Raw genomic sequence first — 24,939 nt, forward strand, 5'->3', positions numbered from 1 at the left:
CTCACCAGCACAGACTGGTTGTCACACGTTTTCACCAGAGATATTCATCACTAGGGTCAGGGGTGAATATTGTGATCTATTACTTCACAAGAAACCTAATGAAAAGCCCCATAATTATCCAATCTAAAAGAAAGATAGCTCACTGCAATTTCAATGGATTTGTTTCCTGCAGCCAAAGCTGCCTTGTGATTGGCACGGCTTGATGGTAATTCTTATTCATATGGTGATGCTAATTGTATAGCTATTTAATAAGTTCAGTATTCTGAAGTTATATGTTCTTAACCTAAGAATGAACCTGATCTTTTCTTCTTTTTTCCTCTTTTTTTGATGCAGTTGGCAGATGAAGCACAGCTACAGATAATTGAACACCAGAGGATTTTCAGTCTTCTGTGGCACAATGGAAATTGGAATCTTCGGAATCTATTAGGGGAACAATTCTGCAGTCGCTCACACTTTTATAGATGTGATACTGAGAGACAGTCAGGGGCTTTCAGCTGAAGAAATTGTCAGCAAAAAAAAAACATTTTTGCAACATAAAGAAAGACTGTGTTTAGTTGTGAAATGGTTAAAAAAATTAAATCAATAAAATCACCACTACCATCACATTGGATGTGCATGTTAAAATGCAGAAGACCTTTGTCTTGTAAGGGAGTTATGTAGCATGTAAAGGGCTCCTGAGCCTAACCTGTCAGTACATCTCCAGGAAGTAGAAGGTCATTATTTAACTTTGCCATCTCCAGTTTGCAGGACAGCTACACAGCAGGATATGTCCCCACCTGGAGGGGCAATTAGGACCTATATTTCTCATGCCCCAGTGTAATTTACTTCAGCTATGAGAGAAACCAGACAACTAATTTAACACCGACTGAGTATAAGCCTTATTCTAATGCCATTATCACACTGACTTGCTCTTTTGCAATAATTACACTAGTCACTGCATGTACATTGGCACAGGCAGCTTATTTTTATTAGCCACTCACACACATATTTCATGTATTTCCATGATTATTTTACCCTTTGCTGTAAAGTATTATTAATATCCTTGATACCACCACCTCAAATGCTAAAAAGACATTAAAAAGCAATTTAATATTGCATGTATGCCCAATGCTTTACTCTACATACAAGTTACTTCCACCTACAATATGTTAAAAATAATAATAATAATGTTCTTCAGAAATAGAATTGGAGTGGGAGAAATCAATTTTCCCCTAGTGTCATATTAATGTCATTATATAATTATTGAAAAATACAATGCTGTCATGGTTATGGTTAGTTCACAGGCATTTAATATGCAAGCAGGTTGCCCAAAGTGTGGATTTCCAAATTATTCAGCGATTACATCTTCGCAGGTCCTAGAGGTGGCTTTGGGCCCAGCCACCCCCAAGGGTCATTAAACTACTGCTAAAGGACCTTCTTGACGTCATTAATATTTAAGTAAGATATTTTGTATGATGTTACATTAAGAAGACAATTATTTCAATGATATATAACAGTCTAAACGGTAAAGTCAGTTTAACATGGGTACATAGCATGCATAGATGTAGTGGCACAACCCCAAACCACCAGTGTGTTGAATCTGTCTTCTGCAGGTCATCATGAACCCACCTCTGCCTCTCGGTCATGAATCATTGGCTGGCGATACAGAGTCCTGATGTTAGAGGGTGCCCTGTGGGGACAAAAAGTAAGGGAAACCATCACAGACTAAATGAATGGTTGCTTCACTCCAAACCCAAGGAAACTAAGATTGAAGTGGCTGCTTCCAGGCGGGGAGAATAAATGAAAACATGCACTCTTGAAAATGAAATATCTGCCTTTCGTTTCTGTGCATCCACTAACACCCCCAACCAACCCCCCACCCCTCCAATGACTTCCATTCTTTTCTGGCCAGGACATTTCAATGTGATTATAATAAGAGGAGGATGACTATAAATGAATATTAGCAATTACTAACTGGATTGAATACAAACATTATGCAGTCCAGGTTGTGTTTATTAATATTAGCTTTTCAGACACTAAATATAAGCTATCACTCATTATTATAAATGTAACTCAGTTGCTGCTTATGTTATATTTTGTCCACAGATATTTTTTTACAGACCACCCCTGTCTAATCATCATCATATCATTCTACAATAGCAAACCAATTCTAACAGCATGATTCAGTAGCTGTTCCCTCCCAAGCTGGGTTATGAACACTGGTCTGTGGCTGTTTACAGGAGCAGCACAGGCCTGCGTGACTAGGGTTCACATGATCCAAAGAGAGGTCTCTGTCATTCTCACATCACTCACTGGAGGTGCCTAACCATTGATTCTGCAGCATTTCAGCTGCATTCCAGCACAGTATGTCTTCAGGTACATTTACAATGTGCTTACTGTGCATTCAAGTGTGGCCACTTCAAAGGTTTAGCCAAGTATTCTATAGCCCTGGTAAAAGGCTTTTATTGATTTAAATTACAAGGGCTGGCTCTCGCTGGGTTCCTTAAGGGCAAAATTTCAATAAAAAATCTTAGCATAGAGAGGCCTGTTACATATTGCATAAAATAAGAGTCTCTGTTATAATTAGGATAACATATTTTTATAATTATCTCATTAATGTAGTTGTCTAGTCTATTCCACCACGTTGAATGCATTCAAATACAGACTAATCAGGTTTTTCTTGGAACAACACACTTACGGACTGGTATGTAGACTTCAATTTAGGGTTATCATTCAAAATCAAAATATATTAAATCATGATATGCTGGGGAATGAAAAGCAACAGCTGTTTTTTTTATGAGAGTAAGCAGTAGCATGTAAAGAGTTATAGCTGATGAAATAATTACATAAGAACCGTACCTGTCATGCACTTCTATTTGCTGTTTGGGTCTCACATGTGCATCTGTGAAAGAAATTCAGTGACTAATGTTTGGACGACTGCAGTGTTCTACTTGCTGGGCTCCTGGGTCATGCCATAACTCATCTGCAGCTTGTACAGAACATAGCTGCTAGGTCTTTTCAGTTGAACAAAAACAAGAGAACATATAACCCCTGTGTTTGGTTAGAGTATTGAAATGGTATAATTTATATAGATAATGGTGCTACTATGTCAGTCTAGATAGGAACTAATAACACAGACTCAAAGTTTTTCAAACCCAGTAGAAGAAAATACTGAAAATGTAAATGAGTAAACAACTAAAAAGTACCACAGGATTTAAGTGCAGTAATTTTTTACAGATGTCTAAGACAGCGTTTTTGCTGTAAGAAAGAGCAGGAACTCTTGTGTTGCCATGTTCTGACACAAAGACATGTGACACTGATATGTTTCTTTATGGTACTCAGAGCAGGGGCCCTTGGCTCAGGGAACCTTGTTTTACGAGGATCACAATCATAGCCAGATTATGGGAGAAAGTTCGACTCCACTCAGTTCTGGAATGCAGCCCAGAAAATAAATAAATAAATAAAACTAAATACAGTTCAAGATGGAAGCATTTACAGTAAGCAAAACCAGGAAGATCAAACCTTTCTGAGTATTTTCCATTTTGTTTTCCTTCATGTTTCAGGGAATTGGAAAGTTATATTTTCAGTAGCTAAGGACATCTAATAGGGCACCTTTATCATAAATTCTGAGGTGAAACTGTATTCAGGTTTATGACCTCAAGAACACTTTTTACATTTAGGAATTCACTTTTAATTTCAGGACACGGAATCCTTAATGAGTGCATTCTAAATGGTTGCACCTGTTTCTAAGATAAGGGGAAAGTGCCTCCAGGGGGAAACAAAAGTACAATCAAGGCAACATATGCTTATGCATACCTGAAATAGTTGCTGAAACATATTTCTAGTTCTGAAAAATGTTATCTGACTTGTGAAGGAACAAAATGTACAGCCGTCATGTTGCAAAAACAAATGATGCCCTCCTGTTGTATAGAAACATAAAACATAAAGTAATAGAAACATAAATTGTCTCTGAATGTTCTTCCAGTATTACTATTCAACTGAAATGAATTTCTGCATCAGACAATAAAAAACAATCTGCTTGTAATAAATATGTACAAGATGCAGGCATCCCAAGATCTTGTTTTTCACATTAATAAAAAGGGCTGAGATGAAGAGCATGTACAACACACAACAAATAAGTACCACACTAGTGACATTTGCAGAACATATTTCCAAAGATTTGACATTACAAGAGCCATTTCATCTCAAAATGTTATTCCTGATGTCATTGTTTTTATTCATAACAGGCGATTCCTTGAATTCAGTGCAGCACTAAAGTCACTCAGAGACATAGGTCAAATTCATTTCATTTCTTTTATGTTTTCCTCTCACCGCTAGATGAAATAAATGATTAAGCCTAGAACAGTTGGCAGTTCAGTGAATGCATTTGGTAGTACCATTACAAGATCGATTTTCTCAATACAGGAGTCTTTCTAGAGTGCACATTGCTTAGCTGACATCTGTCGTGGTTGTCATGGCAGCACTCTTTCCAGTACTGAGATAGGTCAGGCCTGACAGGGAAGGCTTCGCCTGTTTTACCCTAGTCATTTCAAGGTTAACAGCCAATGGGCCATTGAAATAGGCAATTATAGTACAGTCAATTCCACTTAAGGGAATACCTGAGAAGTAAATATTTACAAATAAAAATATTTCTACCAGTACTCATTGACTAGGTGTCATTCAACAAAGACAATAACGAGGTAACCTAAACATATGTGTTTAGTGGAGTGCAGATGGTGCAAAACAAGGTCATTTTAATTGTTTTTATCAAATAGAAATGTAACTTTCCCACTCCCAGCATAAGTGCTATTATTATTATTATTATTATTATTATTATTAGTAGTAGTAGTAGTAGTAGTAGTAGTAGCAGCAGCATTTTGTTCTACCTCAACAGTGCTGCTTACTATAATAACAGTACATTAAAACATGAACACTTTCACAATTCCTGAAATATTGTTACATTAAAATCTTTATTGGATCGTAGTTTATCACTTTTACTACTGAGAGTTGGCCTGTTATTAGGGAATACAGTTGTAGTCAAAAGTTTACATACCCCAATGGAAATGTATAATTTCGAGAAATGTTATTTCTCGAAAACAAAGAATTTTAGGAAAAATCTTTTGTAGCAAAAGTACTGCTTTTGTGGATGAGGAAAAAAAGTTACAAAAAATAGATGTCTACAATTATTTATTAAAGCTTTTTTTTTTTTTTTTGCAAAACTCCAAAAATGCTAATTCAAAAGTATTTATACCCTTTGATGCTATGATAGTATTATCTACAAGGTGCTAGAAATTTCAATATGATAATGCAGAACCTAATTATAGAAAAGTCTAGACAATTATGGATTGTAGGTGAACATTCTTAGAAAGTATAAAAGAGTTAGGCATATAATGATTGCTGTCATTACTAATAAATCAATATGGGAAAAGTAAAGAGCTATCTGAAGGCCTTAGGCAGAAAATTATTTATTGTCATAAAGCTGGAGAAGGATACAAGAAAATTTCAAAGCATTTGAGTATCCCAATTTCAACTATTGTTTCTATTATCAAGAAGTACAAGACTCATGGTACTGTCACAATGCTCCCTCAGTCTGGAAGAAAGAAGGTTATTTCACCAAGAACAAGTAGAAGAATTGTGAGGAAGGTTAATAACAATCCGAGACTTACTGCCAAAGATATTCATAGTGAATTGGCTGCAAGTGGGACTGGCATTTCCATTTTAACCTTTCAACAAGCTTAATGTTTGCAAAACAGCATTTGTATGATGGATATGAGTTCTGGTCAAAGGTTTTGTGCAGTGATGAAACAAAAATCGAGCTATTTGGTCATGCTGATAGTCGTTACGTTTGGAGAAAGTCTGGTGAGGCGTACAAAGAAAAGAACACCATACCTACTGTCAAGCATGGAGGTGGTAATATCCTTCTATGGGGCTGTTTTTCCTCGAGTGGCACAGGAAATTTGCTTCCAATACATGGTAAAATGGATTCCATAGCATACCAAAACTTGGTTAAAGCGCAACTGGACATTCCAACACGACAACGATCCAAAGCACACATCAAAATCTACTTCAGAATGGTTAAAGAAGAATAAAATCAAGGCCTATTCCTTGGCCTAGTCAAAGTCCCAATCTAAATCCAATTGAGAATCTTTGTTATGAGTTGAAGAAGGCTGTGCACAAGAGAAGTCCTCGGAATTTGAATGAACTGGAACAATTTTGCGTTGAAGAATGGTCAAAATCACTGAAGAATAATGCCAAAAGCTCATTGACAAATATCCTAATCATTTAAAAGAGGTTATTATTGCTAAAGGTGCCTCAACTAGCTATTAATTTAATTTTCCTTGTCAGGGTATGAATACTTTTGAATTAGCATTTTTGGAGTTTTGCAAAAAAATTGCTGAAATAAATAATTGTAGACATCTATTTCTTCTAACTTTTTTTTCTTATCCACAAAAGCAAAACTTTTGCTACAAAAGATTTTTCCTATAATTATTTGTTTTCGAGAAATGTGTAGAAATTATAAATTTCCATTGGGGTATGTAAACTTTTGACTACAACTGTATGTATTAGGTGCTACAGAAGGATATCATTACTGCAGTTCAAATAAATAAAACTAATTGTTAGACGCTACAGTGAATTATTGAGGTCATTCCTCAAAAATGTTTTGTTTTAAAGCCTTAACCCTTACCTTAAACTATTGGCTTTTTTAAATCAGAAAAAGGAGGTCAAGCATCATTTAAGGATTGTAGACTTTCATATTCATTCAAACATACACAAAGCTATATGATATAACACAATCATTAATAGAGTAGTTAAAAAAGACAACCAACTAACAAAAACATTGTAATGCCACATATTTATATAGTGATTATACACGTCACATACTGTAGTTATGTTTATATCCCCTTACACTGTAGTAATTATGTGGTCTAGTGTTTTTTATGATATTTCTAAAGGAATGATATCATTGGGAAAGGAGTCCTCTTGTACCTACAGCCTCTATATCTCCAGCAATGCTGTCTGTTAACATGAACTCATTCCAGCACCTCATTTCAAACGGGTTCCCAAGCTGGCCTGCAATGCCAGCAAGCAAATCATTTACTGTTACTCTCCATTGGGTTGAGTTTGAATGTACACATGCCAATCGGTTGTAAAGAGTCCAGTGGGAGTTAACTGAGTCTCTGCTGACCTTGTTTAGTGGAGCAGCTCTTTAAGCTCACTGGTAGAGTTCTCCTTTTTTGGTTGCCTGGGGCTGGGATGCAATATCCACTAGAGCCTTTTCATCTGATTCAAAAATCAATTGTTAATCCATACATGGTCCCCACCATTTTGTAGGGGTTGGTATAGAGTTAAACCTCAATGTTGCTGCTTGTAAGAAGTGGTTCTTGAGATGGCTTTCCAGCAGTTGCCGCCGCAGGGGCAGGTAAAGTGTGGAGTTTTAATTAAGCAACCCCTTTCAGTTAATGTTGTTTGAATGTCTTTGTGCCTGTTAGCAAATAAATGCAAATAAATTAGTCAAAGCACTTCTCAGGTGGCGCCTTAGTCAGCCCCTATTGCCATTAATCTTAAATAAATTGTTTTCACACTCAATTTTATATTATACTTGTTTATTATAAACATTATTATTATTTATTTCTTAACAGACATCCATATCCAGGGCAACTTACAATTGTTACAAGATATCACATTATATCAACATACAATTACATTATTTTTTTACATACAATTACCCATTTATACAATTGAGTTTTTACTGGAGCAATCTAGGTAAAGTATCTGGGATTGAACCCACAACTCTCCAGTCAAGAGTCCAGAGCCCTAACCACTACTCCACACTGCTGCCCATAAATAAATGAGATTTAAGGTGTTGCACAGTAATATTAATAACTGATGATGAGGTACTTTCCTCTGTGTACATGTTTGTTGTATTATTGCAAGACCAGTTGAAATGCTTCAACAGAAGCAGACTTGTAACATCAATTTAAAAAAATTAAGGTTTAAGAAAAAAATTAAAAAGTGCAACCGAATTCTTAATTTACACATTTTAACTGCTTTAAATTCCAAACTGTAAATCTGCTTACAAAAATGGACAGAGAACCTGTGAGGCAACAATGTATTTTGTTTATTTGTTTGTACTTTTTTCAATCAAAATAAATGCAAACAACAATCAGACATTGATTGTGCCGGAGTAATAAAAGCTATTGTGACGGTGGTGTATTATTGACATTTTCATCTCAAGGGCAGCCATTACATTCTGTGCTATCTGGGCAGCTTTCCTTGTCCATCATCCTTTGTTATTTAGGACAAACATTTTCCTGGTGTGATTATAGAAACAAAGAAACACCCCTGCCTGTTCTGTCCTATCAGCACAGCACCAAAACATCCTCATTTTCAATAATTCTTCACCTTTATCTCACTCCTCCTGATGCCTAATAGGCTGATTGCTATTTACTTTGAACCAACAGCTAATCCGTTAATGATTGATTTAAAATTGTTATGGCCATTTGTCTCTGGCAGTGGCTCAGGGCGATGAACAGCAGCCTTAACCTGCCTGATGGAATAGCATTGCTAAAAAAAAAAAAAAAAGTAGCATTTAAGTCAAAAGTCCTCACTGTAACAGTCCACTGTCAAAATGTCTGTGATTAAGAAGAGAGGCCTGGTGGGGGTTGTATTTAAAGCCCCAGGTGTATTTATTTTTTAAGAATAATAAGGTGCCATGAAATGTAAATAGGCTAGAATGATATCAGAATAAACCCATCACAAATATGGTTATGGTGTAATTTAAATGTTACCACAGGAGTCACTAAAAGACACAGATAGTTAATCTGAATCACACGAATGACTGCATGAAATGTAGCTCTTGTTTGTAGAGTTCATATAAAACCAATGGGAACACAGCATCCCCTTTGCGTATCCTGTACTGAATTATAAAACAAAGAGGCTCATTTAAATGAGGAATAAACATCCTCCTATTAATATTTCAGAATGTGCAAGACGCCCAGGCTCCATCTGCTGTGAGCAAAACCAGACAGAGCAGTGAACCAGCTGGGGTGGAAACCAGGCCCCCGTCACAATGGTCTATTGACCTTCCCGTGAAGCAAATATCATGTGACAGAGATTGGCTGCCTTGGCAGATGAATTGGAAACAGGAGAAAGTGTTAAATAGAACCAGGTAGACATTGATGAATTGACATACTGAAAAATCGAACGCTTCAGTAATCAGCCAATGGATCTGATATCAACAACATTTTTCAGTTTTGTCTAAACCCATTGAGTGAGGTACTTCAGCAAACTCACTTCTCGTTGGCTAAGCTCTTCATCTTTCCCTCCCTGTTCTGATTGGATTCTATATCCTCATCACTTTGTCTAATTATCTGTGTACATGCGAGCAGGCCAAAAGTAAACACACATGGTCTGAATGTGAACAGTTCTGATAACTACTCAGAGATGCACAGTCAAAGTGAACTGCTCCCTTGCACCAATCAAGGGCTGTCCCTCCAGAACATGGGATGTAAGGAAACTAACCTTGCTACTGAATTAACACTAATAAACTTTAAATCCTGCAAGTTAAAACTGCTTCAAAAATTGTAACCACCACAATAAGAATACATCTTTAAACTGAACTATTTAAATGTGCTTTTAATACTGAAGAACTGTGAACAATTTAAACCAGCTTGGCTTCGGCATGTATGACAATCTTGCAGTTCCAAAACAAATCTTCAGAGAGCAGAAAACACAGCTGCCAGTCACCACAGGTAACACTCAAAAACAACTAATCCTTCAATAAGAGCTTAGTGAGGTTTTGGGATGAAGAGGTCTTTTAAAAACAGCAGCAAATAACAAATGTCTTCCTCATCAGTAATCTCACCAACACAGCTGTTAAATTCTAATTACTCTACAACGTTGATAATTAATGAAATCGTGCTGCTCGTCATAAAATATCAAAGTATTAGTTAGAAAAAAATGGTTACAGTTTTCATGAAATGTCTCTAATTGCACTATAATTCCATGTGTGATTATATAGAAAGCACACTGTACAGTAAATGCACAATGTATAAATACAGTTTAAGAACAAAATTAACCACAGATGTTATTAATGCCTTAAATGTTGATTATGTAAATAAACATGTAAATGGGAGCCACCGCCGGTGTAACTACTGTGTTATTACAATGCTAAGTGTATCCATCAAAACAATAGTTATAAAACAACTATAAAATCTACACATCTGGTGTTTCATTCTTTAACATGTTCTTAATAATATGGGAGTCCAATATTAGGACAACAGAGTGCTGCTTTTGCAGTTACTGTAACCGAACCAAAATTAAGATAAAAAAACAAAAAAAAACTGAAGTGACACCTTTCTTATTTCTCTTACTGGCGTTGCTGCTTAGTCAAAGAAAACATCATGTATGACAAGCAATTACGTATTCTTAATGGAATGTACAGACGGTACATCTTTAAAAAGATCAATGTCAGTGTTTGGAGTCACCCTCTTCAAACGAGACACGCTCTCATAATGCGTCTGGAATAAGTTTCGCTACAAAGCCATTACACAAGTATATACAAACAAAGCATATGCTGTTTATTTAGAGGGAACGACCTAGCCACACTCATTAGCAGGCAAAGGATTAATTGTATGTGCAGCTTTCAAATCCCAGGGTGGACATATTGCCTCCTACCTTGAACCAAAGCTGCAGTTGCTGTGCATAATTGGATCATTCAGATGGCAACATGCGAGCTTACAGATCAGCTGGGGACGAGCCCATTTGAATATCAAGCTGTGCCACACTGAGGCGCCACTGACAACTTCATTACCTCCCTGTATAAAAATGACTGCAGGGTAATGCAAATGGCTCTCAGTCACAGGCATATTTCACATGCAGGCAGAGGGCATCTTGAAACATCACTAAGAGGGAGACAGCTTTTGTCCAATTTAATAAGCCATCTTCAAGAAATAGCTCTCCTCCTCCCAATTTATGATGAAGTCCAACGCCCCAGCTTTTCAGAGATGTTGAGGGGGTGAGCTCCCCGGGTGACTCTGTCTGTCAGTCAAGGCAGAGTGAGGCCTTTGTCTGCGTTATTATGAATTTATAATGAATGCTAAATTTCTTTCAGAGAGATATGGTAATCTAATTAATATTACAGAAATGTCAAGCGCATATCAATCTACTGATAGCATTTATCACCTTTGCATTCGCATATTAGCGATAGAGGCAGAATACTTGTTTAGCTCCTCCAGCTGCTGCTGATGAAGTTTGACAAAAACACTAATGATTTTATTTGTAGGCAGTGTATCATCAGAGAATCAATCCTCATTTCTTCAAGCCTCTCCGTTCAGGTCTGTGACACAGCTGGCTGAGTGGTGACGTCAGTCCAGAAAGAAACACACACAGTACTGAAGTGAAATGATGAAGGCGCTTGCTTGCGCCAGTTTATTTCAAATAAAAAGGTTGTACAAAACAGAAAACACAGACTGAACAAACAAAACCGCGCATTGGCCAAAGTAAATAGACAGACAAACAAAGTGGACGAACAGAAAAACAAGTACCGTGCTGGAGCTTCCAGCACGAAATAGCAATTGGTATATATATATATATATCTCCTTTCTCTCTCACCTGTTCTCCACTCACGAACACACAACCCCGAGTGAGTAAAACGTGCCTCTATATATACTGTTGTGACGGGATTCAATTACTAATTAATTATTCACTTGAATCCCAGCATGTGAACTAATTCTGTGCAACCTCGTGCTCATATATTACTTTAAATGCACGTGAAGTGAAGTGCAATCCCTGTGCCTAAATACAAATATACATTTTAAACACTTGTGCTCATTACCCGCATTATATCCCGTGTACCAACTACAATACACCAACATTAACACACTACATAAAACACACAAATGCACACAGGGGCAGGACACATTACCACATGGTCACACCACTATATTCTGACACAGAGAAGGGCCATAGTGGAAAATTATTGACCCGAGGGAAAACTATTGTTACCGACAGGGGGCTATAATGCCTGAACCCATAAATATTTGCAAGCCTTTTATTATGCGTTTTTCGCGTATGCAAAAAAAAACCATAAATATTTTTGGCACGAATATCTTAGTGCTGTACAAATAATGAAGTAATATACTACTACCAATGCAACAGGTCGCCAACATTTCTGGAGCAAAATAGGTTTTATGGGTGTGATTCGCCAAATATTTTGGTCGCAAATATTTACTTTACGTAGTTTGTTTAAATATAGCTGATACAGCATAAGTAAATAACTAAACAACATAAATAAACATTTTTGAAGTTCATACCGCAAGTTTTTTTCTTTCTTTTGTAGTATGTTTTGGAATTCATTTTCTGTTAGGTCACAGAATCGCCATTCAGCAGTTTTTTCATTCAGCCATTTTATCTTGTTATTGGAGTGGAGGTGGAGTGCGTTCCTTTGAAAAGGGGCAGGACTGACAGTGATGTGAACCAATCACATGACAGATGGACACTATTGTCTGGTGGTATAAGGATGTTAGGGTAATAGTTCATCAATCTATTTTTCCTCCTATGATGAGGTTTTAACCAATCACAGGCCAGAATTTCCAACCGCTGGCTCTGTCTTTAATTTTTTCATTCCAGAATGAGATGCTATGACAACGTATGTTTGTCATAAATATAAAAATCTGTTAAAATAACAATTTAATAAAATCTATCAACATATGAATATGAATTATATGCATTTCGATTTAAATGTGTTTATTTTATTATTATTATTTATTTCTTAGCTGACGCCCTTATCCAGGGCGACTTACAATTGTTACAAGATATCACATTATTTTTACATACAATTACCCATTTATACAGTTGGGTTTTTACTGGAGCAATCTAGGTAAAGTACCTTGCTCAAGGGTACAGCAGCAGTGGGATTTGAACCCACGACCCTCCGGTCAAGAGTCCAGAGCCCTAACCACTACTCCACACTACTGCACAGTTAGATATTTTTTCAGACTTGAATGCTGAATTGGTTCATAAAAATACCTATTCTGTTAATAGAATTAGTAATGCTTTACATTTTATATATGCCTTTTATCTGTCTTGAAACTACAATAAATGTGCAGCAACAATCCTTATTTTCTCAAAATATCTGAATCGTTTTTTTATGTTTGTATATTTACCAAAATACTGTATTACACTGTAACCACTACCAGTAATCAGTACAGTAGACATATGCACAGAAATAATGTATCTGTGCAGATAACATATTGAAACATCTGCAGATGAAGGGCAGCACATCCATTCACTTTATTTATAGGTATCAGAGGTGTACTATATTTCAGCTTACGCATTTTATTGGACTTTGTGACCTGTGACTAATTTGAAACAATGCTTACTGTGGGATACAGCACTACATATATATTATAACCTAAATCAAAACTCTACATCCACACAATAATAATATACATAAATATCTGTCTTGAGTAAGTAATGTTAATGGGAGTGTGGAAAAGGCATAATCTGGTGTAGGACTATAAAGCTGACAAGTGCTTTCCACCTGCATCACCCTGATTCTTCGACAGAATCCGCTGGAGTGATTCACATGGCAGGTGCCTCTCTGACCTACATGTGTAGTGTGAATAGTTTATGAGTGGATTAGTAGTGATCACCATGATAAGGGACATTGAAGTACAGGCAGAAGGCAGACAGTATGACACACTAACTAATTAAGGGGACTTGCATTCCCAGGCTAAATCTATCTATGTGTGTGTGTGTGTGTGTGTGTGTGTGTATATATATAAATAAAATTAGAAAATTAGTAAATCACTAAAATGTTAAATGTAAAAATGTTTGATTCAACTTTTTAAACCAGTATAACTTTTTATATGTATATATCATCCAATATGTATACATGCCATTTCTGAAACTGGACTGTGAAAAAAAAAACAAACAAAAAAAAAAACACTAGAGCCACTGTTTCTAATAATTAAGTCAGCCACTCAACTCTACTAAAAAAAAAATGCCAAAAACATGTCTCAACAACTAAGCTGTAAATGAAGACATTCAATAAAGAAAATTACATTAACCAGTGCGTGGTATAACAGGAAGGAGTAGCTTGTCACCATCATGCCACGGCTACACTGACATGAAGACAATGCTACTGGGATGACACTGGCTTATCTCTGTGGGAGTGTATTCCACAGCAACCCCCAGGGTGTTTCTCAACACACTTCCCTACTGGAAAAGCTTTCCTCTACAGTGGCAGTAGACCCCTCTGAGGTCTTATTAAAATTTCCCTTATACATTGTAAAGTATGTCATGTCAAGCAGATGACAATGCTCCTAACAGTTTTTCCTTTGTATTGTAATGGAGGGATGGCGCGAGCAGTCACACTAGGTAGGGGCAACCAAGAGACAGACGCTGCCTCACAAAACTGCAGAGTAGGCAGTTTAAAGGCATGAAAATGGAAATTACAATGGAGAGGCAAAGTCAAAGGATGTACTGTATGATCATTACGAGAGAAAGAAGACAGTGCCGTTTTTAGGATTTTAACCATAAAGGCTTCATACTGTGGCAATCAAAACTGTATATATATATATATATATATATATATATATATATATATATATATATATATATATATAATTGAATAACATTTTATTACAGGGAAACAAACACACCATAGAGTTTTGTGTAAACTAGGCAAACAGTGCTATGTTGTTTCCATAGACCAACAAGCCATATGACAACACAGTATGTTCTTCAGGTTTTACATAAAACAGTTTTGAAAAACAAAAAAATCTTAATCATAAATGAGTGCTATATAGTTACCAGCACAGGCGCCACTCTGTATGAGACAGGCAATTCAATTATGCCACTTGGTAAAACAAATGTAACTGATTGGATGCCATGGGTTGTGAATTGGTCCCTTTTGACAGATCTCCAGCACAATTATCCACTGTAATGGTCACAGCGGAGGCAAGGCGAAAAACTACATTCCACAGCTGTTGCTTAGTCTTTGTCTAAGACAGGAAATGTTGATGAGGAGACAACGGTAAACAGCCGTGCTTTATAAGAGTAGATGGTGTAGAGCATGACCTAGATTTACTGAGAATCTGCTCCAGTGCAAGTTTACACCAGTATAAAGGCTTCGGCATAAGCATTATTTGGTTCTTGCTGGGTCTTTTAACATTGTTTTTCATTTATCCAAACAATAGGGCAGAATAAATGCTCAGTGAATTTGACCCTTGCTTCTTAAATCATGATGATTCTAGGAACATACTAGGCCCTATCATGACATGTGATAAATATCTTGCCTATAAATATGTTTGTGTCACAAAGTTAAACAGAATAAAATGTAGCTCAATAAAAAACATACAAATAGAAAACCTCCCGTAGCATGTGGATGAAGCACATGTGTTGAATAGTAAATTACACTCTGTACACATTTATTGTTCCTAAAAAGGAAACCATGTGGTCTTTAATACAACATGGTGTTTTTTCAATAGCAAATAAAAAAGCTTTACATTTATATCCACTTGTGACAAATTATTACATCAGTATTTCATAAATCATAAATATCAAGTCATACATTCTAGGTAAAAGTAGAAAAATGAATTACATTAACTGAACAAAATGTACCCAGGAAATGCAAAAAACAAAAAAGAAACAAACAAAAAAAGCATATAAGATACCACCCTAGCTGTGACAAAGAGGGGCTTTGCATAGCAGCTTGTGAAGAGTGCAGAAGTGTTCCAGAAAGATGAAGAATTGTAAGGATATTCAAGTTGACTTGGCCATTGTGGGGGTTATTTAAAAGGTGAATTGCTAGCTGCCCTATGGAAAATTAAACCATTTTTGAAACAGCTGCTGTTAACCTATCAGTTAGACAGGGCATACAATTGACTGCTTTTAAACAGCAGTGACATTTGCGAAATAATTCAAGAAAAACTAAATAACGAAAGCATACAGCTTCAAAGAATGCATAACTAATGTTCACTCAAAAATATAAGGATAACGTTTCTTTTTAAAACTTGGAGAAGAAACATGAGTAACAGTTTGGTTTAAGGATCGATTATAATTGTTATATACAATCTATAAACATTATTTTTCTCACAGTTATCTTGCTCTAAAACGCTATAATAATGAATCATTTTATAAGTTAATATTTAATAGGCAACAGAACACTTACACAAAATACATTTTAAATGGCTTATATGGCTTTTACAGCTATGGCTATAAGTTTTGCATCACCTCGAATTTTAGGATTGAGACATAATAAAAAAAAACACAAACTACATGAACATAATTTTGATTTTTTATTTAACATCATGTAATCAAAGAAACTATTAAATGATATCGCAAAAGTCTACTGGAAGTTGTAATAGTAGTACAGTATTACATGTTAGATTTCAAAATGTCACATTTTTCCATTTTTGTCAGTTTTTTGTTTAGTATATGGAAAACTATGGAATGCAATATGTTAATGTAACGTTATTCAGCAGGTTTCATTCAACTATGAAGCAAAACGAGTTAATTCCATAGGGTAATGCAAAACGTTTGGCCGCTGTAGTGTGATTACAGCGTAGTAAAGCTGCAGTCTTATCATACTGTTATCATAAAACTACATGATGGCATTAATACAATATTAGTTCCATAGTAATAATATTTTTTGCTGCTTATTGATGTACAGTTCCTGCTACCAGCTAATCATCTTTAAATGCAACTCTCCTTTCTCATTGGGAAGAAACATCAAGTGAGTAATGTGCAAGCTCATATAACATTTTTGTATTTTTACTTAAACATATTACAGTGTCTGGGAACACAGTCACATCTGAACACTAAACAGCGTTAGTCCATAAATATGCACTCTTTTTTTTTACCATCTTGAGATGTATATCAAATCAAATAAATACAGCACTATATGTCCTTTATTGAGTAATGCCCCTATGTCTCGATTATTGTTTTAAAATAAGTGTCACTCCTAAAGAGATGTGGTTTGATAATTTTGGTATATATATTTTATGGGAGTTTATAACTAAAGGTTGTTTAAAGGGACCTTAAGTGCCTTTATAGTTATTTATCTTTATTTCTGAACGATTTTTTATTTTTATTTTTATTTTTTCTGGGAAAGCTTCCAACACCATGAGAAAAAGTAGCCAAACAACCATACACTTCACCAGTTAAAATGCAACACCTGCCCTCTACTGGTAGACTTTATTTTAACAGATGCAGAATTAGTATGTTCTCTACCATTGTTCATTTGTACATATATTTTTCAGTCAACTATACATGCATGTGCTGTGTTCCTTTGACTACTATTCCTTTGACCATGCTTTAAACTACTTCTATATGTGTTAGCATGCTTTCACTATTAATAGCAGGCTTAATATGTGATTACTGGATGTCTTTCAGTGGAATATTATTTTATTTTATTTATTTATTTTGTGTTAGATTTATTTTTGTTTCAGAAGTCTAGAAATGAAGTGAATTATTTTCAAATGAATCTAAGCATAGCTTAACATCCTTTTTTTGGCTGCAGTTACATTCCACTTTTTTTCCCCTTTGGCCTCCTAATCTTGTCATATTCCTGTTATCAATAGCTGTCACAAACCGCTTGCTTTAACCAACCTTGTGTTTCATTGGTGCGACACTGATGTGCCATTATAGCCCAAATGAAATGTGACTGTTATATTCACGCTCGGACTTGGCCATAAATATTAACAGCTCAAGTTCAAGCATATTTACATCCACTTCCCTCCTTATATCAGACTTAACAATGAGGAAACCGGTGTTATCCCAGTCCATCTGTATTTGCAATGCATTGCCTCACCTGTCTTCCTACATATCTTCGTGCAAAAATGCACTCATCATGAGAGTATATTAAACAATAGCAATGATATAGAGCAAGTATGTAAAGCAAGTAAAGTTTGTGTTCTAAATATTTAATATAACAAGTGATGCATTAAAATGCATGCAATATAAAACATGTGGGAAGAAAGCTGTGTTCGTATTAAAGCAGCAGGCAGCTGCTCAGTATGTTCGCTCAGCAGCAACTCAAGAAAAATCACCTCCCAATTACACTGTGCTGTTATTTTTTTTTCCCTTTTTTCATTACCCTTTATTACAAAGCAGTGCTGTTGATTACAAAATAGGCAGTTTGACTTCAGCTATAGGTCTTTTTCACTAACTCTTACTGTCATGTAAATTCTAGCTGTTACAATGAATAAGGGGGCCAATCCATATTTGCCAGCCCTAATATGAGATCTGTCAGGGCCCAAATTAATGAGTTCCAAATTCCTTACATCACGATAACTACTTAAGACTGGTCAATTAATTATATAAATCCTTCTCAATTGTTTTGTGTTTCTCAGCTTAGATGATATCGTGCATTGCTTCATGACATTAGACCTTTTGGCCTTTGTTGTTTTGTTCAAAGCACTTCTTATAATGTATTAAATGTGTGCTTTACACAATTACTTTAAAATAAAGCTGAATTATGTAAAATGATCTAGCAATATGCAAGGGAAAAATATATAATCTTTCATGGGTTATGTTATTATTGAACATTATGTTTTCTAACAGTAAATATGCATTTTTTATTGAAAATATAAGTTGTTACCCTAAATGTTTGCTGATATTGTGATTGTTCTTCAAACCTATATGGTCATATTTACTAAACTCAATTTTTTATTTATATAAAAAAGAAAAAGAAAAACCTTTTGAATGACCTTTTTCTCCAGAATGAAAATTAAAAGTATTGCTTAAAAGCTTGACATTAACAATCCATATTGCTATTATATACCTTATTCTCATAAATATCAAACTTTACCCTTGACTAAAAACTATATAGTGGATAGCTCAACAGTATCTGTTTTTGTGTCATGGGTAACACACATACATTTCATCACTGCAATAAAATGCTATTATTTTGATGTACACCTATGACCAAACATTCTGCATCATCTAGAATTTTAGGATTGAGACATCATTAAAAAAAAAAAAAACTATATGAACATAATTTAGATCTTTTATTTAACATCATGTAATCAAAGAAACTACAAAATGATACAGTAAGTCTACCGGAAGCCATAATAGTAACAGTACTTCATGTTACATTTCAAAATGTCACATTTTTCAATTTTTATCAGTTTTTCGTTAAGTATATGGAAAACTACAAAGTGGTATAATTCAATATGTTAATGTAACATTATTCAGCAGGTATCATTCAACTTTATGAAGCAAAATTAGTTCATTCTATAGGGTGATGCGAAACCTTTGGCCACAGCTGTACATTCCTGATTTAATGTCAGCCTGCATCAAAGGTCAAAGGTAACGGCTACTAAGCAGCTCTGCCCTTAATGAGGTGTACTAACACATAACTGCTATTCATTAAAGAAAATCATTGGATACAGAGATCAATCTAACACCTTGGTTTCCATTTATTTTCATGTAGTAAATTACAACCACAGGCACAAAAAATAAAAAAAAAATAAATAAAATTTCTTCTGTAAAAGTTGTGATACCAACATTTGATAAATCTGTGAAATTAACATTGAATACATTACAGTGCTGTAGTGAAGTACATAACTCAATTACAGCTAGTCAAACTCATTGGATTGCTTTAAAATGTATTTTTAAACTATTTAACTATTTATAACTATTTAAACACATAATAAAAGGTTAACAAGCAGATATCAGGCACGTACAGAGAATCTGAAAACAACAAACAGCTCTGTGAACTGAACCAGGAAGACCATGCATCCTTTTAGGATTGGAACTCCGTCTCAGAATTGGTATGTCACTATGTTCTTATAAATATAACATTAATCTGTAAGTCACTGTACAACTTTCAAACTGAAACGGCATCAGTCTACCTTACCTAGCTATTTCCACCATGCTATCTGACGACGGCGGAAGCCGAAAAATTATTAATTATTAAAATAGTGAGTTATATATGTAAGGTACAAACCACGACGGGCCGTGCAGTTCCCATGATATATACCACGCCTGGGGTGGTGATAACCACACCAGAAGTGGTATATATCATCGGAAACGCACGGCCCAAAGTTGTTTATACCGCGTATAACACAGCTACCTGTCATTTTGGGGATTTTTTTTTTTAATAATAAAAACACATTTTCTCAGGTTGCAGGCACTCAACTTCGTCTCGTGCCACACAACGGCCCGAGGCGTCTGTACATCACCAGCTCTCTGCTTTCCTGACAACACATTCTCTGCTCGACCCCCTCCAATCTGGTTTTCGCCCGGCATACCATTGAAACTCTTCTCTCTGTCACTAACTCTCTACTCTCTGCCCGTGCCACTTCCCTCTCTGTCCTAATTCTCCTCGACCTCTCTGCTACCTTTGACACAGTCGACCACTCTATTCTCCTGTCCTCCCTCACTGACCTGGGACTCTCTGGCACTGCTCTTGCCTGGTTCTCCTTCTACTTTGCTGATTGCACGTAATGGGTGTCCTGGCGTGGCTCACCCTCTGTCTCTTGCTCTCTTTCGACAGGTGTACCCCAAGGCTCAGTCCTGTTTTCTCTCTACACCCGCTCCTACTGATTTTACTGTACTTTATAACTGCTCTTATCTGTAATGCGATACTTTGTACTGTGATATTTTGTAACAACTGTAAGTGGCTCTGGATAAGGGTATCTGCTAAGAAATAAATACTAATACTAATACTAATACTAATACTAATACTACTACTACTACTACTACTACTACTACTAATAATAATAATAATAATAATAATAATAATAATATATTTGACGTATACAGATAATCTGTCGGGCCTTATTATATATATATAGATAGATAGATAGATAGATAGATAGATAGATAGATAGATAGATAGATCAAGGCCATAGCCAGCTAGAAGGCACCTGAGGCACATGTCTTGGTTAACATCATACTAATAATTATTTATTTAGGCCCTTTTACACATTGCTTTGCCGCAAATAAAAATGCATTTCATACCTTTTTACATTTGAAGTAAGTGGGATACTTGAAGATGACTGATGCTGGTAGCTGAGTTGAGGGTTGTGTTGAGTTCATAGGGCTGCAGTTTCCAAGGAGACTCACAGCTGGCCAATCACATTACTAGATGTAAAATGCATATTTATGAGTATAAATCAGAACACAGTCTAACAGCCAACGAAATTGACTGGTCAGTCACAATATTCTTTAACTTGACCAACCTAGAAATGCGTGTGCAATGGCCACAACACGTGCTCTAAAATGTAGTTAACTACTAAATAGATCAAACCATTACCGGTGTCTCGTCAATTTATGCTACCTATCAAATGTTCCTACTTTTGCGTACTGTGCATGCCCAGATATTTCCACCCTGCACTGCGCATGCCCAGATTTAAAACTGAAGATGCTCTTCAAAAACTGCTAGCTATTTTTTTTGGATGAAAAAGTAGGCGATTTGTTACATTTGACTCCACATGTAATAATTAGTTTTATATTAAATACAGACAGCTGGTGTTAACGAACGGTAAAGTGTACTATAGAGCTAGGTACATTTTTTTTTTTTTTAAAAGAAAAAGATAACAAGGCAACTATACATTGACTGGACATTTTCTGATACTATAAGTAACCCTTAAGTACACCTTTGTAAAATATTATTATTATTATTATTATTATTATTATTATTATTATTATTATTATTATTATTATTATTATGTCCTGGTGTGAATTCTGATCATGCTGATATTAATTTAATAATAAGTAATGTTAATTATATTATATTATTTTAGTTCTGCTATATATTTTTTAGAATCTTTTCAAACTACTCTCTTTATAACCACCAAGATGAATTGTTGGATTGTTTTAACTTAACCAAAAAAAAAAAAAAAAAACACGCTTATAGCTACAGATGAAATTTTGGTACAGGTAGCAGATTTTGGCAAGGTAGTAAAATGTGATGCTTATACATGTCATATTTTGCTATCGATTGCTATCGATGTAGTGTTAGAAACTGGTACATAGGTACAGGTGCAATCAATTGTGATCTGATAGGTGTTTTCCTATTGTCAAACAGAGGTACATTTACCATTAATAATACATTATTTTTTTGTTTTTTGCAAGCTTAAACTGGAAATAGACAATCAATGTATCCAAAAAGAAAACAATTCACGATGAACAAGACAAAATGCAAAGTCCACGGCAAAGTTGCACAAGTAAGAAAATGTACAGGACCCAATGTATTGCATATGATAAATACTATTTTCTTAATGGTGGAAAAATATGATAAATTACATTAACAACTACGTAAAAGACTGGAAAATATAATAAATTACAAAAACAAACAAAAAAAGATGTAAAAGACCATACTATTTTCTTAATCGTGGAAAAATATGATTACATTAACAATGACGTAAAAGACTTGAAAATATGATAAATTAAATTTAAAAAGGTAAACGACCAGACTATTTTCTTCATAGTGGAAAAATATAATGAATTAAATTAACAACGATGTAAAAGACTGGCAAATATGACACATTACATTTTAAATTATGTAAAAGACCAAAAACAAAATAACGTACCAGATTTGAATGGGCACTTCAATGTTTTCTTGGTGGAAATTGTTTAGGCATTGTTAAGGCATGCGCGAGCAAGGGCAGTGCACTGCGTACCACTTTTTACCGCGTACCTGAAAATAACACTACACCAGTAGCAAAGTTGGACAAAGTAGCAAAAATTGACGTTACATCGGTAATTAGTATTCTGTTTTATTCTTTATACTGCGTGACAGCGTGGCTACAGTATAGTGGGGGTGTGCCAATATTAATGACCCACTCTCTGTCTGTCTCTGGTTGCTATTGGTTACAGTGAACGACGTTACTAAGAGTTACCAGGAGCGTTGCTATGGGTAACAGGAGTGAGGCCGCCTCGTTCCAAACTGACAATCAGCAGCATCCTGCAGCACATGGGAGTGCAAGGGACCAGACAGTCGTTAATAACAATAAAAGCTTCCATCCCTCTCTCTCCGTTCGGCTCAACCCTCAACGCAAACTTTGCACGGCAGATTTCAAGGACCAGGATTGGAAGTGAGAAAGTGAAGGAGGAGGACCTTCTCTCTGTGAATGAAGAGCAAAGGGTTGCCTTTGACTTCCAGAACAAGTTAGTGACTCTTCAATACGTGTATTATTATTATTATTATTATTATTATTATTATTGTGTTGTGCAAAATAAATGTACTGGTACATAACCTCGTACCTAATTACATTGGTATGTTTTTCTGTTACGGATAAAGGCTGGTAATACAATTGTCCAGGAGAGGTGGAAAACTTAGTCTTAACAGTGTTTTTAAATGACGGTAATCAATACGAGCATCTCATGTTGTACAGCACTTTTATTATTTTGAAAGTTAGAATGTAACCATGAAATTGATTATTTATTATTTTTTAAAATAGCTACATTTAAAACGATTAATTGGTTACACTATTAATTAAAACAATTGAAACAAATTGCCGCTTGTGTCTTAATGCAGTGTTTTAACCATTGACGTTATTGTCCAAAAAGAAAACCCTATAGAATTAACTAATTTTGCTTCATAAATTATATTCTGGTGCAGAAACATCTAAGTTTCCTGTAAAAATTCAGGCTTTTTGGATCTTTAACTTTGTGTATAATCTAATCATTTTAAAAATATCAAAGAATTACTTTACATTTTAACCTGGGTGTGTTTGTTTATAAATTAAAAAGGGGAGGGGGGGGGGGGGGGCATAAATAATTTCTTTACACATTTTTTATTAACAATATAAAGTTTGATTAAACAACAAAAACTGAACCCACACATATATCTTTCCTTCATTTAAGTTACAAAGACATCTGTACTGGTTTTAAAGAAAACTTTTGTTTAAAAAAAAAAAACACATTTTATTAGACCAACCATTTCCTGTTTTTCACATTGTTTTGGACTTTGTTTCAATATTTGATAAAGTGCAGGTGATGACAATTTTGAACATGCATGACATATTTGTCAGAGGAATGTACATAAAATATGCTTTTTACATGTACCTCTATTCATAATATGCAAAATTCAAAACCTTTTAAAAGGCACCAAGTAAAACACCACTTGTTAAAAAATAGAAAAACTTACCTGTTTTTAAAGACATATAATTTATTTACCATACAAAACTTAACTTGTCATCATATTCTGTACTAAACATAAACAATATTTCCCATTACACTGAAATTCACAATATATATTTTTTCTTGCAGAGTGTGCCTAAATGGACATACAAATGTACTAGTACTAAAGGACCAACATCACTTGAAACTGCTTAATTATATCCAGAATAAGCCCCTGAAAATACAGGCATGGCAGGAAATTGTGTTATATGTTTGCCACACTTAGCCCAAAAACTAAATGGGCTGAAGTTTCCTGAAGCTAATTTGAGTCACCCACAGAAATTTGTAAACAAGTGCAAGGCATATTTTTTTTATTACTATTTATGATTCTCTTTTTTCAACCAAAAACAAAAACTAAGGTCACTTGAGATTTTTGCAAATAATTACTTATTGTGCAAATTATGTAGATTCATTGAGTGACAACACAATTATAAAATGAATATACTCCACATGATGACACAAGTATACATGAATTAAAAAACAGGGTTGGATTTTGTCTGTAATGCTGAATCTGGAGCTGAATAAAACCTCCCTCCTGCTCTCTTGAGTCTTGTCATTTCAGAGCTGTGATTTGTGTTCTTCGGGCGGAGATGCCGACAGCAGGCCAAAGAGTTTCCCTTCTCTTACTTTTGTTTCGCAGTCTTGTGGGGCGCTGTCATCACTGCCATGTCCACGGAGGATAAACTGCGGGGAGGAAAATAAAATAATTGAGAGGAAATTGGTTTCCACAACATACTGAAAGCCTGAGTAACAGAGGAGAACCTTAATTATCTCCAATCACAGAGGGACAGGAAATGTGGACTTTTAATTAGCCGTTTGGAA

General features: G+C 35.2%; 1 protein-coding gene across 5 annotated transcripts in view; it reads right to left on the minus strand.

Moving 5' to 3' along the window:
• Nucleotides 1–1,272: 1,272 nt before the first annotated feature.
• snx10b (sorting nexin 10b) overlaps nucleotides 1,273–24,939 on the minus strand; it is a 40,018-nt gene continuing 16,351 nt past the window's right edge. For 4 of the 5 annotated variants that reach the window (XM_059011309.1, XM_034058831.3, XM_034058829.3 and 1 more), the window contains one exon: nucleotides 23,357–24,801. Coding sequence is in view for 2 of the 5 variants with exons in the window: in XM_034058831.3 (XP_033914722.2) it covers nucleotides 24,741–24,801 (61 nt within the window). In the remaining 3 variants the exon portion in view is untranslated. Of the gene's footprint in view, nucleotides 1,670–23,356; nucleotides 24,802–24,939 lie in introns of those variants that run through there. The other variant, XM_034058830.3, reaches the window with a different exon arrangement.

Source organism: Acipenser ruthenus, chromosome 3 (genome assembly GCF_902713425.1).
Source record: "Acipenser ruthenus chromosome 3, fAciRut3.2 maternal haplotype, whole genome shotgun sequence".
NCBI classification, from domain to species: domain Eukaryota; kingdom Metazoa; phylum Chordata; class Actinopteri; order Acipenseriformes; family Acipenseridae; genus Acipenser; species Acipenser ruthenus.